Here is a 15,029-nt window from a genome sequence, read left to right as displayed (position 1 = left end):
TCCCTCCCCTGTCCAGGATGCTCCTAACCAAGGAATCCTTGACCAGCCGTCAGAGCTTTCCACCAGCGATTCCATTTCCGACCTTGCTCGCAGGTCTGGTGGTCTCTATAGCACCCCACTGTTGGAGTACCTCCTTCGCACCACCGGGTGCCGGGACCAAGACCTCCCCTGGCAACACCGCGCGTCCAATAACCCCAAGTTCTCCCACTTCTTCTTTGTATACGAATATTTGTTCCTTTATCTTGGCGTTAAACTCCCTTTCTCCCCGTTCCTCACCCAAGTGCTGCGAGATGTCAACGTTTCTCCTTGCCAACTTCACCCCCACACCTGGACCTATCTGAGGTGTTTTGAAATCCTCTGCAGTAGTGTCGATGTAGCGCCTTCCCTTGCCCTTTTTTCCGTTTTCTTTGAAGTGGATTCTCGATCCCTGGGGTCCCACGGCTGGGTTGCTCTTGCGCCCCGGCCGGGTCGAGAACGGTTTGTTCCATTCCAAGTTGATCATGAATCCTACTTGGCCCGCCGGTACTTCCGGGTCGTTGTTCACCCCTCCTACCCCTCGGCATTTACGCAGAAAGGAGAGAAAGCCCTATTTCCGCTTTACTGGACCCAATGTGCTAAGTCCATGGCTGATCCCCCTAAGGCATTTCCCTCTTCCGGAGAAAATTTTGCCTTTGGGGTCCTGTCTTAGCTTCCCCGCCTTAGTTGCGCTGAATTGCTCGACGCTTCTCCAGGCTCCAAACTATTCCCTCGATTAGGTTTCCTTTCTAAACGCCACCTTCAAGCTTTCCTTTTAGTCTTTTGTTGCTAACGACTTTTCCCTTTTCTTTTCAGGAAGCATGAAGTTTTCTACCGCTGATCTGCTGAAGGCCTTCACCTCTGGGAACGTCAAGGCGCCCTCTTCGGTCCAGGTCGGAGGAAAAAGACAGAGCTCACCAGTGAGCGCCTGCTCACCCAAGAGGCGCAAACTGGGCGAGTCAAACCTCCAAGCCACTCCTTTGACCGGCACAGGCGGAGGGTCCGTCGCGCCAGACCCTGTTATCGCGAGTAGCGCTTGCGATCTCTTGGTGTCCGACCATCCTGGCTAGGTTAATACTTCCCAGACGCCAGACGCTCCTCGCCCCGTGACTTTGGCGGAAGGTCAGCGATCACCCTCTTCCATCCGCCCGCCGATTCCTTCGCCTGTCAAGACGACCCTCGGTCCATCGGCCCCTAGTTCTCCCGGGGTTGGTGGCGAGGGGGTGAATCTCTCTGGACTCTGCAGCCCAGCCTACGGGTCCTTCCAACAGCTCTCCCCCAGATCCTTTTTCCTTTCTCCTCTCCCACCCTTATCTTGAGAAATTAAGGGGGGCTCCTAGCCAGAACCCACAAGATGTCGCTCAGGAAGCTGTGTCAAATCTTCTCCGCGCCGGCTGCCTGTTCGCTTAAGTGGCCTGGCAACCGCGACCTCTTACCGAAATTGTCGAGCTTTGATGACCCGGATTTAGTAGTGTTTTTAGGGTCATTTCTTTGTAGGTTTTGAGTCTTTCACTACTAGAAAAAGGACTTTTCACATCAGGGTTTTCACAACGGTGGAAGAAATACCTGATGTGAAAGATAACGCGGTGGCAATATTGAAATTCTAGTGAACTTTTATGATAGTTTTCACATCAGTTGGGAATATGTCTGATGTGGAAAATAATTAGTAAAGACTTTTTTACAACGGTGAATATAATAACCGATGTGAAAGCTAAACACGGTGACATTTTTGAAATTTTGATGAAATATATTTAACATCAGTGGTAGTATGACCGTTGGGAAAAGTCTTTCAAGATATCAAAAATTCACAAACAAACACTGAATCCCTAATTTGCTTTCACGACCTAAACACCAATTCTCTGAAGCTCTCCTTCCTTCCTTCCACGGCCTCACTTTCAGACCACCGATTCTCTGAAGCTCTCCATCGCTGTCGCCCTCGCCTTCCCATGAATCCTCGCCTAATCCGCCCGAGTGGCCCGCGATCGTTGGCCACACCGGCACCGATGACGCGAACGAGTTCTGATTCAGAGGGTTGCTGCCCTAATCCAAACCCCTCTTCTCCCTCCTCTCCGCCGTCGACCGCCTCTCCCTCGCTCAACAATTTCAGAGGTTTGTCAAGAGCTCACTGACCGCGTCAAGGATCTGGGGCTATAGAAGCTAGGGCATCTTGTTCACAGTGGTGGTGGAAGCGAGCGAAAGAGAAGAAGAAGAAGAAGAAGAAGAAGAAGAAGAAGAAGGAGAAGAAGAAGAAGAAGAAGAATGGAGGGAGCAGAAGAAGGAGTGGAGATGATGCTGGATTCCAAGGACATGCAACAACAGAGCAAAGCCTTTGACAAGCTCACTGACGACGTCGAGGATCGCCAGCTCGATTCCACTCGCGTTCAAAAGGTACCTTTCATTCAATCCAACAATACCCTTTTCCCATTCACCTCGCAAAATCGATTCCCTTTTGTTGTTTATGTGTGTTGTGTGTAATGGGTATGCGGTGATTTTGCAGGCCATGGCTTCCATTGCTGCACCTGCTGAAGTTGATTGGAACGATTCAGTGTTTTAATGTCCATGTGATTGCAATACATAGTAATACAATAATTATTCGACAACTTAGTGTAGGGTAAAACTGCTGAGTCATAATAGTTCAATTTGTACCTGTGCTGTTTCATTTTGGCCTTATGTTTGAAACCATTTCATCAGAGAATGAAGAAGATCTTTTCATCAGAGACCATGGACATCCCCGACGGCGTGAACATCAAGGTTGAAGGCCCTCGCGGGGATTTCCAGCTCATCACCGATGAGAACGGCAAGAAGAAGCTCAAGATCGAGGCCTGGTTCGGTACCCACAAGATGAGGCTCGTCTATGCCCATTTTCCCATCATTGCTAGCATCACTAATCACAACAAGGGCATCAAGATCCATAGCTTTCTACTTTTCGTTCACCCTAAACCCTATGTTCAACTCCTTTGATGATTTCCGTTAAGATTGGTATATGGGTCAGATAACAATGTTCATTTTCAGTCATCTTAGTTTCTCATTTGCTTGTTTGTTTAACTGGTTAAGTGCTGATCATTTTTTATTTTTTATTAACTTTGAACTGTGCATTTGTGTCAATAATGTGCTTTTTTTCAAGTAATTTAATTTTGCATTCGTTTGTTCGTTTAGTTGGGTAATTCAAGTATGATTTTTCTTGTTGATTAATTGAACTATGGATTTTGTCATTGTGTGATTAGGTGAGGAAAGTGGATATGCTTGATGGAGTTTCCATTGTGCGATCTGAGAAGGTGAAGGATGAGTTGGTTTTCGATGGAAATGACATTGAGCTTGTTTCTAGGTCATGTGCCCTTATCAATCAGGTACAGTTTTTTTTTTTATTCTATGGATACATGCTAATGCCTGACTTTGTTGTTGTCTAATTTTTGTCTTGCTTGGATTTTAATTTTGGTTATTTTGTTGTTTTTGTTACATAAATGCCATGTTAAGAACAAGGATATCAGGAAGTTTCTTGATGGTATTTATGTTAGTGAGAAGGGGACCGCATTAATAAAGAAGGTACTTTTTTATCACCCTTTAAGTTCATTGATGATTTCCGTAAAGATTGTAATATATGATAGATAGTAATATTCATTTTCAGTGATCTTAATTTCTAATTTGCTTGTTTGTTTAACTGCTCATTTTGAATTCCTTGCTTTTTTCCTAGCTAGAGAATGATTTTTTGAAGAGAGATAAAAGTGGTGGTTATTTGAAAAGAGTTGTGTGTGAGAGTTATTTCAAGAACTGTTAAGAATCATGGCTAGTTTCATTCATCTCTATTTCTCCCTCATCTTTATTCTTATATTCTTCCATATGTAGGTGGTGAAAAAGATCGTTATGGGGAAAAAGATTGGAGCATGTATTTAGTAGAAAGTCTAAATTAAGGGTATGTGTTTATCTATACTTGCAGTTTTTGTTCATCAGATTCATTATGTAATGAATGAGCTAGTTATACTGGTTGAGAGATAGTTAGTGCAATGTACTAATGAAGGGTTAGTTAATGAAAATAATATTCATCCACTTTCTCTCATTTCCTTCTATGTTAGGTTAACAGTGTGTGCTACTTCACTTTCTGTAACTGGGACTTTGGAAACTTAAATTAGTTATGAGCTAATTATATGAGCTATTTCTGAATGGAAAATGTGCGAGGTATGACTTTTTAATTGATTCCAAACATAACTGGTTTTGTTTTTTTTTTTTTTTTAAAAAAAGACTTTTCACATCGGTTTTGGAATAAACCGATGTGAAATGTCTAGTTTTCACATCGGGGATTTGATTCCACCGATGTGAAATACATGTGGAGATTTGAAAAATAAATGACTAAACAGACTTTTCACATCGGTTGCGGCATAAACCGATGTGAAATGTGTAGTTTTCACATCGGGTATTTGATTCCACCGATGTGAAATACACGTGCAGATTTGAAAAAGAAATTACTAAACATACTTTTAACATCGGTTGCGGCATAAACCGATGTGAAATGTGTAGTTTTCACATCGGCTGTGTACCCGATGTGAAAAGGTGGGGACATACCACATCACCTTTGCTTACATCAGTTGTATACCCGATGTGAAAAGTACTTTTCGCCCGATGTGAAAAGTACTTTTTGTAGTAGTGTTTTTTATTTGTCTCATGTAGTGTTTCATGCATTCTCATGCATTTTTATCTTTATTTGAGTTTTTGTTTGGTTTTAATAATTATGTAGTTTTATAGGGACTTTAGTTGCATTTTATTAGAGTTTATGAGTCTTAGGCAATTTCCACTTGTTTTGGAGCCTTTGTGCAAAACTGACCTTTAAGTTTCAAGATATTTTCCAAGCTTGTTCATCAAGATTTCAGGTTCAATCAGCTGAAGAGGGAAGGTCTAGAGGCTTGGAGAATTGAATGGAGGCTTGAAGACGAGTAAAGAGGAAGTTAAAAAGGTTTTCCAGCGTGTTTAGAGCGCCTAGGCGTGCTCCATTGGCGCTTAGGCGCCAATTGCTATTTCCAGGATTTTGGAATTGGCGCCTAGGCGCCAATTACCTTCCAGAGGCCATATTTTCAGCTTGAATTGGCGCTCAGGCGTGCTGAATTGGCGCCTGAGCGCCCAGACTCGTTTATTTTGCCTATAAATAGGTTTTTAGTGGTTTTCTTTTGTAATCTTTGATATCTATTCCATTTTTACATAAGTTTAGAAGGAGAGGAACATCTAGGAGAGTGAGAGAAGGCTTCCAAGCTTGTAATTCAGGTTCTTAGCCAAGCATGGCAAAAGCCATGATTGGCTAACCTCTCTTCTTATGCTTTGGTTTCTTGTAAGACTTTTCATATTTGAGTTATAATCTTAAGTTCTTTCCCACATGTTCTTCTTCTCTCCTTGAATCCCATTTTCTGAATATCAATCTAAGCTTGTATGCATGCTTGCATTATGCTTTTCTATAATCAGAATGGAAGTTTGTTATAGATTAGGGAACCGATTTGGGATTACCCCTTCTATGCTTGCTACTAGGAATAGAAGAAGGGTTGGGGTTTGTTGGCCTGAACTTTGTAATCTTTATGCTTCAAACAAATGTTTAAGTACAAAAGGAATTGGGCTTATCTTTTGGTTTTAAAGAATTATCTATGCGAGGCATTGATAGGTAAGTTGCTTAGGCTATAACATCAAGGAGAGATTCATGAGTTCATGTTCTTAGAATGATGTGCTTGAATTGGCTAGTTGAGCAAGGATCCAAAGCATGTTCTTTTCTGAGTTTATGTTTATTTTCCCTTTTTACTACTTTGACGTTTCATCATCTCAATAAAACAAACATTCATACTCAAGGCTTAAACCGAATTTAGTCACTCACAATCCTTGTGGTTTGATATTTAAAACCGGGTGGATTCGTACACTTGCGGATTTACCAACAAGTTTTTGGCGCCGTTGTCGGGGATTGTTTGTGATTTTTGGTTTGAGTTATGTGTTTGAAGTATAGTCTACCTAAAACTATAACTTAGGGCTGAATGAGAGACAACCCATGTTTTTTTTTTCTTAGGTTTACGTTTCTGTTTCTTTTGTTAGTTTTTCAGGAAATAAAAGTGGAGAACACTTGGAAGCACTCAATCACTTGAAAGGAGATTCTTTTCTTACTCTGAGTTTTAGTCCATGCATTTTTAGCATATTTTTCATTTATAGATTTTGTTTATCTTTTTTATCATGCATTTTTTTTGGAGTCTTTTGTACCTTGGTCTTTATTCCTTATACTCAAATGATATATTTCCAAGTTTTGCTCTCTCACATGATGCTGGTTTTGAAAATGTTTTAAGTGGATATTCTGTGCTTTCTTATGAGGAGTGATTGTATGTTTGGGAAAGAGAGGGGGAGACTTTGATCTTCTAAGTGTTATCTTGAGGATAGAGTTGATGTGAGTCCACAAGGGTCCATCTTCGACCCTTCACTATATAATTTCCCTGGAGGATCCTGACTCACTTGCACTTCTTGGTTCCGTGTTTCATTTTGCGCGTCCTTGAGAGTAGCTTTAAGAGATTTGCATTTTTGAGACTGGTAGGTTTTCTAGGACTTCAGAATTTGTTTTATAGCATCTTTGTCCCTAGTCGATCCTATTGAGCCTTATGGAGATTTTATTGTTACCTTGTTTGTTGGGCTGGATGAATGGTTGGATTCAATAGGGAGTTGTGGTCCTTAAATATTAATGGAGCTAGTTTATGAAAAGTGCAATTGTCTCTTCTCCCCAAAGAAAAAAATTCAAAAAAATTCAAAAGAAAAAAATGAACTCCATGGAATGGGTGGAGTTCCAAAAAAAAGAAAAAAATTCTGAAACAAAAGGGGGTTGAGAGACTTGTGTGATAAGTATCAATAACTTGAAAGCTCCGGAATTCCAAATAGGACCACACTCAAACTTTTTGCAGCAACCTTAGTCTTCCTTAGGGACCGGACCACCTACCATGTGCTTTACCTAGCCAACATTACAACCCTTTTGAAGTCTCATTGAATGATGCATTGTCAACTTTAGTTGCTCTTGAGTGAATGATTCTCAGGACCTATGAACTTGCTTGTGTGCTCAGTGCACTAAACAATTGTCTCATGCTAGGATGTTAGCTCTAAATGCTTCTCATAGTGGACTCTAATTCTTCTTTATCTAAGAGTAGCACGAAGTTGATTGTTGTATCTTTCTCTTGGAACTACTGCATTCACTTGATCCCCCGGTTTTCTGAAAATGTATCCCTCTTTTGGCATGTGTGTTGGGAGTAATTCTTTGTGCTTGAGGGCAAGCTAATTTTAGTGACGCTCGAGGGCGAGCTGTCGTTGAGTATAGTGGTGTGATGACCCGAATTTAGTAGTGTTTTTAGGGTCATTTCTTTGTAGGTTTTGAGTCTTTTTTCTTTGTCTCATGTAGTGTTTCATGTATTCTTATGCATTTTTATCTTTATTTGAGTTTTTGTTTGGTTTTAGTAATTATGTAGTTTTATAGGGACTTTAGTTGCATTTTATTAAAGTTTAGGAGTCTTAGGCAATTTCCACTTGTTTTAGAGCCTTTGTGCAAAACTGACCTTTAAGTTTCAAGATATTTTCCAAGCTTGTTCATCAAGGTTTCAGGTTGAATTAGCTGAAGAGGGAAGGTCTAGAGGCTTGGAGAATTGAATGGAGGCTTAAAGAGGCTTGAAGAGGAGTAAAGAGGAAGTTAAAAAGGTTTTCCAGCGTGTTTAGAGCGCCTAGGCGCCAATTGCTATTTCCAGGATTTTGGAATTGGCGCCTAGGCATGCTTAATTGGTGCCAAGGCGCCAATTGCCTTCCAGAGGCCATATTTTCAGCTTGAATTGGCGCTCAGGCGTGCTGAATTGGCGCCTGAGCGCCCAGACTCGTTTCTTTTGCCTATAAATAGGTTTTTAGTGGTTTTCTTTTGTAATCTTTGATATCTATTCCATTTTTACATAAGTTTAGAAGGAGAGGAACATCTAGGAGAGTGAGAGAAGGCTTCCAAGCTTGTAATTCAGGTTCTTAACCAGAGCCATGCTTGGCTAACCTCTCTTCTTATGCTTTGGTTTTCTTGTAAGACTTTTCTTATTTGAGTAATAATCTTAAGTTCTTTCCCACATGTTCTTCTTCTCTCCTGGAATCCCATTTTCTGAATATCAATCGAAGCTTGTATGCATGCTTGCTTTATGCTTTTCTATAATCAGAACGGAAGTTTGTTATAGATTAGAGAACCGATTTGGGATTACCCTTCTATGCTTGCTACTAGGAATAGAAGAAGGGTTGAGGTTTGTTGGCCTGAACTTTGTAATCTTTATGCTTCAAACAAATGTTTAAGTACAAAAGGAATTGGGCTTATCTTTTGGTTTTAAAGAATTATCTATGCGAGGCATCGATAGGTAAGTTGCTTAGGCTATAACATCAAGGAGAGATTCATGAGTTCATGTGCTTAGAATGATGTGCTTGAATTGGCTAGTTGAGCAAGGATCCAAAGCATGTTCTTTTCTGAGTTTATGTTTATTTTCCCTTTTTACTACTTCGACGTTTCATCATCTCAATAAAACAAACCTTCATACTCAAGGCTTAAACCAAATTTAGTCACTCACAATCCTTATGGTTCGATATTTAAAACCGGGTGGATTCGTACACTTGCGGATTTCCCAACAGGCTTCGCCAGGAGGTAGAGAAGCTGCGCTCTGATAACCTTCAGGCCAATGACACCTGCTCCAAGCTGTCCAACCAGTTAGCGGCTGAGGAGAGTAAGACAGAGAAGATGCGGCAGAAGCTCAAGGATGAAAAACTTGCAATGATAAGGGCGAACGAGAAGGAGGAAAAACTTGAGGCCTAGGTCGAGGAGCTCCGACGAGACCTTGACGCAAAGGAGATCACTGCTGCCTCTCAGGAAGAAATCCTCGCCGCCAAAGACAAGGAGATTGTTGTTTTGTGTGAGGAACTGGCGGGCAAGAATGAGGCGCTTGCTGAGGCCTAGTCGGATTTGGCATCCAAGTGTAAACTTTTGGCTGACAACGAGGCCCAAGCCGCCACCCTAGAACATAAAATAAGGATTGAAGCTGCCCATGCGGCCACCAAGGAGCATGTTCGCGGCTTCCTTATCGTCAAAGCTCAAGTCAAGCACCTCAATCCTACTATCAACCTTAACCCCTTGGGTGCTTTTAAAAGGGTTACTCCTGCTGGGTTAGAGGGTCCGGAAGACCCGCCAGAAGTTGCTGACGTTGATCTCGGGGATGCTGTGGAACAAGAGAAAAAGATATAATGTTAATTTGTTTTAAATAATTGTAATGCTACTTGTTGGTAAATCCGCAAGTGTACGGAATCCACCCGGTTTTAAATAACGAACCACAGGGATTGTGAGTGAATAGATTCGGTTTAAGCCTCGAGTTTGAAGGTTTGTTTTATTGAGGCAAACTTATGTCGAAGTAGTAATAAGGAAAAAGAAAATATAAATTCAGAAATGAAACTGAAAATGAAAAGAAAGAGTGATTTACTTTGGGTTCTTGCTCAACTAATCAATTCAAGCACATCATTCTAAGCACATGTTCTCATGAATCTCTCCTTGATGTTATAGCCTAAGCAACTACCTATCGATGCCTCGCATAGATAATTCTTTCAAACCAAAAGATAAGCCCAATTCCTTGTGTACTTAAACATTTGTTTGAAGCATAAAGATTATAAAGTTCAGGCCAACAAACCCCAACCCTGGCCTCTATTCCTAGTAGCCAAGATTGAAGGGGCAATCCCAAATCAGTTCCCTAATCTATAACAAACTTCCGTTCTAATTATAGAAAAGTATAAAGCTAGCACATGTTCTAACTTGAAACATAAAGCATGGATATGGGATTCAAGGGAAGAAGAAGAACATGTGGGAAAGAACTTAAGATTATAACTCAAATACAAAAAGTCTTACAAAGAAATCCAAAGCAAAAGAAGAGAGATTAGCCAAGCATGGCAAGAGCCATGCTTGGCTAAGAACCTGAATTACAAGCTTGGAAGCCTTCTCTCACTCTCCTAGATGTTCCTCTCCTTCTAAACTTATGTAAAAATGGAATAGATATCAAAAATTACAAAAGAAAATGACTAAAATCCTATTTATAGGCAAAAATCACGAGTTTGGGCTGTTCCGGGCGCTCAGGCGCCAATTCTGTAACACCCCGATTTCGGTGGCGTCACTTTAGTAACCAAAAGTAAAACTTAATGCGGAAAAACGTGAATATTTTTTTTTTTCGATAATAACTAAGACAAGACTGAATTGAATAAAACCCAAAAGCGACAAGCAACAGAACTAATGTACAATATATAATACAGCCCCCGCTGTAAGTAACAACCTCGTCACGAGTAACCTCCAGTGACGGAAAGAAAAGTGTAGCGCCCGAAGGCAATGTGTACAAACCGAATGAAAGGGTGAAGTGTCCGCAACACCATCCCTCAAAACTGAGAATAAGTTGACCCAATGGTCTGAAAATAAGACCCCCTAAGTCCAACCAACTCTCTGTGATTCCCGTAAAGAAATCACACAAAAAGCTATAGGTGGGAAACTACCCTGTTCCCAAAGAAACAAATGATGTTCAGAGCTAAGACTCTACTCCTACACTAATCCCATCTTGAGGAGCTCACACCAGCACTAAAACCTACATGCTAGCATGATCGTCGTCCGAATTCGAAATCCAGAACGACCTAGTCTATGCACACCATCCGTCCTCCTCTCGCTATCGCGATGCGCTCCTGTTCCAGCATCCCAACCCTAGTCCCCCCCGAAGGGTGAACCGTCGTGAACCAGTCCGCCAAAGACATCTGACAAAGGGCGTTTGTCCGCCAAAGCACACACAGAAGACGCGAGGGTCAACTCCAAAGAATTATGTAAATAATAGCACCAATAGATATAGATAAGATAATAGCCACTTAGGCTTATAACTAGGGATAACATCCTAGGGTTGCATATTTCCACAAAGAATATAACGACTGTAAATCACAGTTAACATGCATCAAGTAGAACTAACAAGTATCAAACTAACTCATCAACTAAGTCAGAATGCATGTTGCATGAGATGATATGGCGGTTAACCCAGTTAACCAAATGCATTCCGGAAACGGATGGACATCAAACAGATCAATCCTAGCACCAGCAACGGTGGGACCATTCTGCCCGCGTGCCTCTTACACCAAACATAGGTATGGACATCAACCGAGTCAATCCTAGCACCAGCAACGGTGGGACCATTCTGCTCGCGTGCCTCTGGGATGGACATCAACCGGATCAATCCTAGCACCAGCAACGGTGGGACCATTCTGCCCGCGTGTCTCTTACACCAAACCAAGGTAGCCAGATCAGCCATAACCCGTAGGTCTGCCATTTCGGTCTGCTACAAGAGACGTCTACAGACGCTCTTACACGGAAATCCGGGTCTTATGACCATTTTGGAATCCGACGAGGTCCAGAGTACGTCCTGTGTTAATACCTCATTAATGTTGCATGAATGCAGGATGATTAGACAAACAACGTCTCCGAATCTCACTCGACACGTCGCCACGTGTTCTAGCTAAATTAAAGTCTCTAAAAGCTTACCCTAAGGTAAAGTCGATTCTGCGACAAAAGACACTTCTTCACAACAACACATAATCCACAATGATCTCCAAATCATCCGACTCATCTCAATCCGATGGTCACAACTGCTCAACGAGCACAGAGTATCACACTCTCGGAAACTAACGGTTTCCCGGACTTATCCCCAGGATAGCCCAACAACACATAGCTGCTCCAACAGCACAAGAGCATCAACATACTCAACACTTCTCAGCTTCCTCAACGATTGGATCCGATGACACTTCTCGTTTTCCAAAGACTAAGATTTGCATTCGAAGCTTCCTTTCGAGTTTATTATCTTTATTTAAAGATTTAGAGGTTGTTTAATGTCTTATGAGTTTTCTTTACAAAATACTATCCTTTTAGTCTTATCGCAAACCCTATAAGTTCTCGGGATCTCCTAATCCCCAAATGACTCCAGAGAATGTCTCGATCCATAAACATCACAACAAGGTCCGAATCTCATTCGTCCTATCAAACTTTCTCAAAACTCTCAAAATAAAATCGGCATGACCTGCCCGCTATTCTCACTATACTGAATCTCAGATCTCATTGCATAAGTATAAATAACTCAGCACAACCAATCAACATGTCATATATCAATATATTAAACAATAACCACATAGCACTTAGCATATAAGGCATGCACCACACATCCTAAATTACCCAATTAGCACTTAGCATGAAGATTCAATCTCAAAAGCATTCAGTAGATGCATCATCTACATTGTCAGCCGAAGCCTCAGAAAACGTTTTTCCAATCAAGCACAAACAATTGCATAAACAGTAAACAATGTCGAAAGCATCGACCCTAAGCATTAACTAGAGATTCAGTGAGTAGCCCTCACCTGTAGATTCTCCAGGACGATCTCCTAACACTTGTTCACAATCAAAGGCTTGCTCCTCTGGGAATTCCTCAAAATCACCTTTCGAGCAAAACCACAGAAATACTATCAGAATCTATCGGAAACTAAGCTATCAATACTTACTAAGGTTACTCGAAGTAATCTATACTCTAAGGTACGATAATCTAGCGCGAAAGACAAGTTTTCGGAAAAGGAAATTTTCCTCCTCCCCCCCTAATAGGTTCGACCACTTTTCACAATTAGGAGACTCGATTTTTCTTCGATCAAACTTGGTTCCTATGCTATCATTAGCCGTAACTAAGGGTATTCTGAACTCGGAAAAATTATCGGATCAAAAACTGTCGCAGGGGTATTTTGGTCATGATTTTTAACTTAGGATTTTCAAAACTGAAATCCCAAAAATAAAATTTGGCAGGGACGTCACCAACGACGTTTATGACAACTAATCCTACTAGCCCTAAGCTAAGGCGATAGTTTTCAGCCTAAAGGTTGAAGCTTTACTTCAAAAACTCCAAAAATGGGTATTTTAGGCTAAAATTGATTCCGGCGGAATTCCGGCGACATAACGGAAAATCTAACCCGGCAGAAGTGATCTTGGGCACATAAGGAAGAGGTTTAGAATCAGAAATGAAAGATTCAGGATAGTTTTGCTAAAACCCATAAACTATCGGCTCAGAAAAGTCTACAGAAAAGCTATGGAAAAAGCGATCAGAGGTAAGGATTAGCGACTATACCTCGAAACCTTGAAGCAGCAACTAACGGATCAACGATCAAGCAAGTAATGAAGAAAATTCTTCTTCCTTCTTCCTTGGATGAACTCGCGGCCTTGAGGAGAGAAAATGGAGGAGTTTTGTGTTTTTTTCTCACTTGTTTGCTATATATAGAAGATGGAAATTCGCGGGAAAATGAAAGTTTCGCGAATCTGATTTTTCCGGCGTCATTCTCCGTGAATTCTAAGATAGGTTTTGGCGAAAGAATTCCAAAACTAAAATGAGGTCTCCTTATATTTTTGGCAACTAAAGCATAGTCGGTGTAAAACTATTTTACCCGATAAGTTGCTTTTTGCATCGAATGTCGGAATGGAAAACTTCCTTCTGAAGAAAGATTGAAATCATCAAGAGAAATGGGTGTACGCGTGTAGAATCTTCATTTGAAGCTCTGAATAGAAAAAGTCTTCATTGTCGGTTGATTCTAGGGTTTTGAAATACCAGGGATTCGGTTTCGGCAAACTTCCGATGATTGGAATCGGACGTTCGTAGATTCTAGAGTTTCGCCTCGAAACGATTTTGATATATGGAAAAAGAGAAGTTCTAACATTTCTCTGAAGATTTTTGGACTAAAATCCTACAGTGTTCCAAGGGTGGAACATAGTGTTATTTCCTAAGATTCTTGTCCTAGGTTTTAAAGCGAATATTAGTCGTGCTATAACTTAAATCGACTTCGATACAATCCTCAGACTTTTCCTGAACTTTCTCCTTCATATATTTATTTCATTTAATAAACTTTTGTTCAGGTTTCCCTTCGCATTACATCAACCCTAATCGTGAATAAGAAGTTTATTCACTTAGCATAAGTTTAAAAACTTGGGCCTTACAAATTCAGAGCGCCTGAGCGCCAATTCCATGCTAAAAAAGTGCCTCTCGAAGGTAATTGGCGCCTAGGCGCCAATTCAGAGCGCCTGAGCGCCAATTTAGAGCGCCTGAGCGCCAATTCCAATTTCTGGAACAGGGCAATTGGCGCCTAGGCGCCAATGGAGCATGCCTAGGCGCTCAGACTCGCTGGAAAGTCCCTTGATCTTCATTTTAACTCTTCTTTATGCCTCTTTAAGCCTCCTTTCAATTCACCAAGCTTCTTGACCTTCCTTCTTCTTCCCTTTCAGACCTGATTACTCTCATCAAAGCTCAAGGAAAAATATCAAGAATACCAACCATTTAATTGCACAAGGGACTCAGACTAATGACAATTAACAAAAGACTCAAAACTATACTAAAATGCAACTAAAGTCCTTATAAAACTACATAATTACTAAACTAATGCAAATGCACAAATAAAAGTAAAAATGCATGAGAATGCATGAAACACTACATGAGACACAAGAAAAAGACTCAAAACCAACAAAGAAAAACCCTAAAAACATCATATAAACCCGGGTCATCACACCACTATACTCAACGACAGCTCGCCCTCGAGCGTCACTAAGATTAGCTTGCCCTCAAGCACAAAGAATTACTCCCAACACACATGCCAAAAGAGGGATACATTTTCAGAAAACTGGGGGATCAAGTAAATGTAGTTAGTTCCAAGATAAAGATTCAACAATCAACTTCATGCAACTCTTAGACAAAGAAGAATTAGAGTCCACTATGAGAAGCATTTAGAGCTAACATCCTAGCATGAGACAATTGTTTAGTGCACTGAGCACAAAAGCAAGTTCATAGGTTCTGAGAATCATTCACTCAAGAGCAACTAAAGTTGACAATGCATTATTCAATGAGACTTCAAAAGGGTTGTAATGTTGGCTAGGTAAAGCACAAGGTAGGTGGTCCCTAAGGAAGACTAAGGCTGCACAAAATTTGAGT

General features: G+C 41.0%; 1 protein-coding gene across 1 annotated transcript; it reads left to right on the top strand.

The window, feature by feature from the left end:
- The first annotated feature begins 2,694 nt into the window (after positions 1–2,694).
- Positions 2,695–4,023, top strand: LOC130718580 (60S ribosomal protein L9-like). The gene is made up of 4 exons (XM_057569189.1): positions 2,695–2,943; positions 3,240–3,362; positions 3,490–3,558; positions 3,859–4,023. The coding sequence occupies exons 1-4, from the start codon at positions 2,710–2,712 to the stop codon at positions 3,904–3,906; spliced, it is 474 nt and encodes a 157-aa protein (XP_057425172.1). The 5' UTR covers positions 2,695–2,709; the 3' UTR covers positions 3,907–4,023.
- The last annotated feature ends 11,006 nt before the right edge of the window (positions 4,024–15,029 follow it).

The sequence above is a fragment of the Lotus japonicus genome, chromosome 5 (assembly GCF_012489685.1).
Source record: "Lotus japonicus ecotype B-129 chromosome 5, LjGifu_v1.2".
Lineage (NCBI taxonomy): Eukaryota > Viridiplantae > Streptophyta > Magnoliopsida > Fabales > Fabaceae > Lotus > Lotus japonicus.
This window is presented reverse-complemented; position numbering and strand designations above follow the sequence as displayed.

Excerpts from the sequence above, each read along its gene's own strand:
- LOC130718580 (XM_057569189.1), top strand. The coding sequence starts at position 2,710 with ATGAAGAAGATCTTTTCATCAGAGACCATGGACATCCCCGACGGCGTG. Across the intron at positions 2,944-3,239 it reads TCCATAGCTTTCTACTTTTC|GTGAGGAAAGTGGATATGCT; the intron begins GTTCACCCTAAA and ends TTGTGTGATTAG. Across the intron at positions 3,363-3,489 it reads CATGTGCCCTTATCAATCAG|AACAAGGATATCAGGAAGTT; the intron begins GTACAGTTTTTT and ends TGCCATGTTAAG.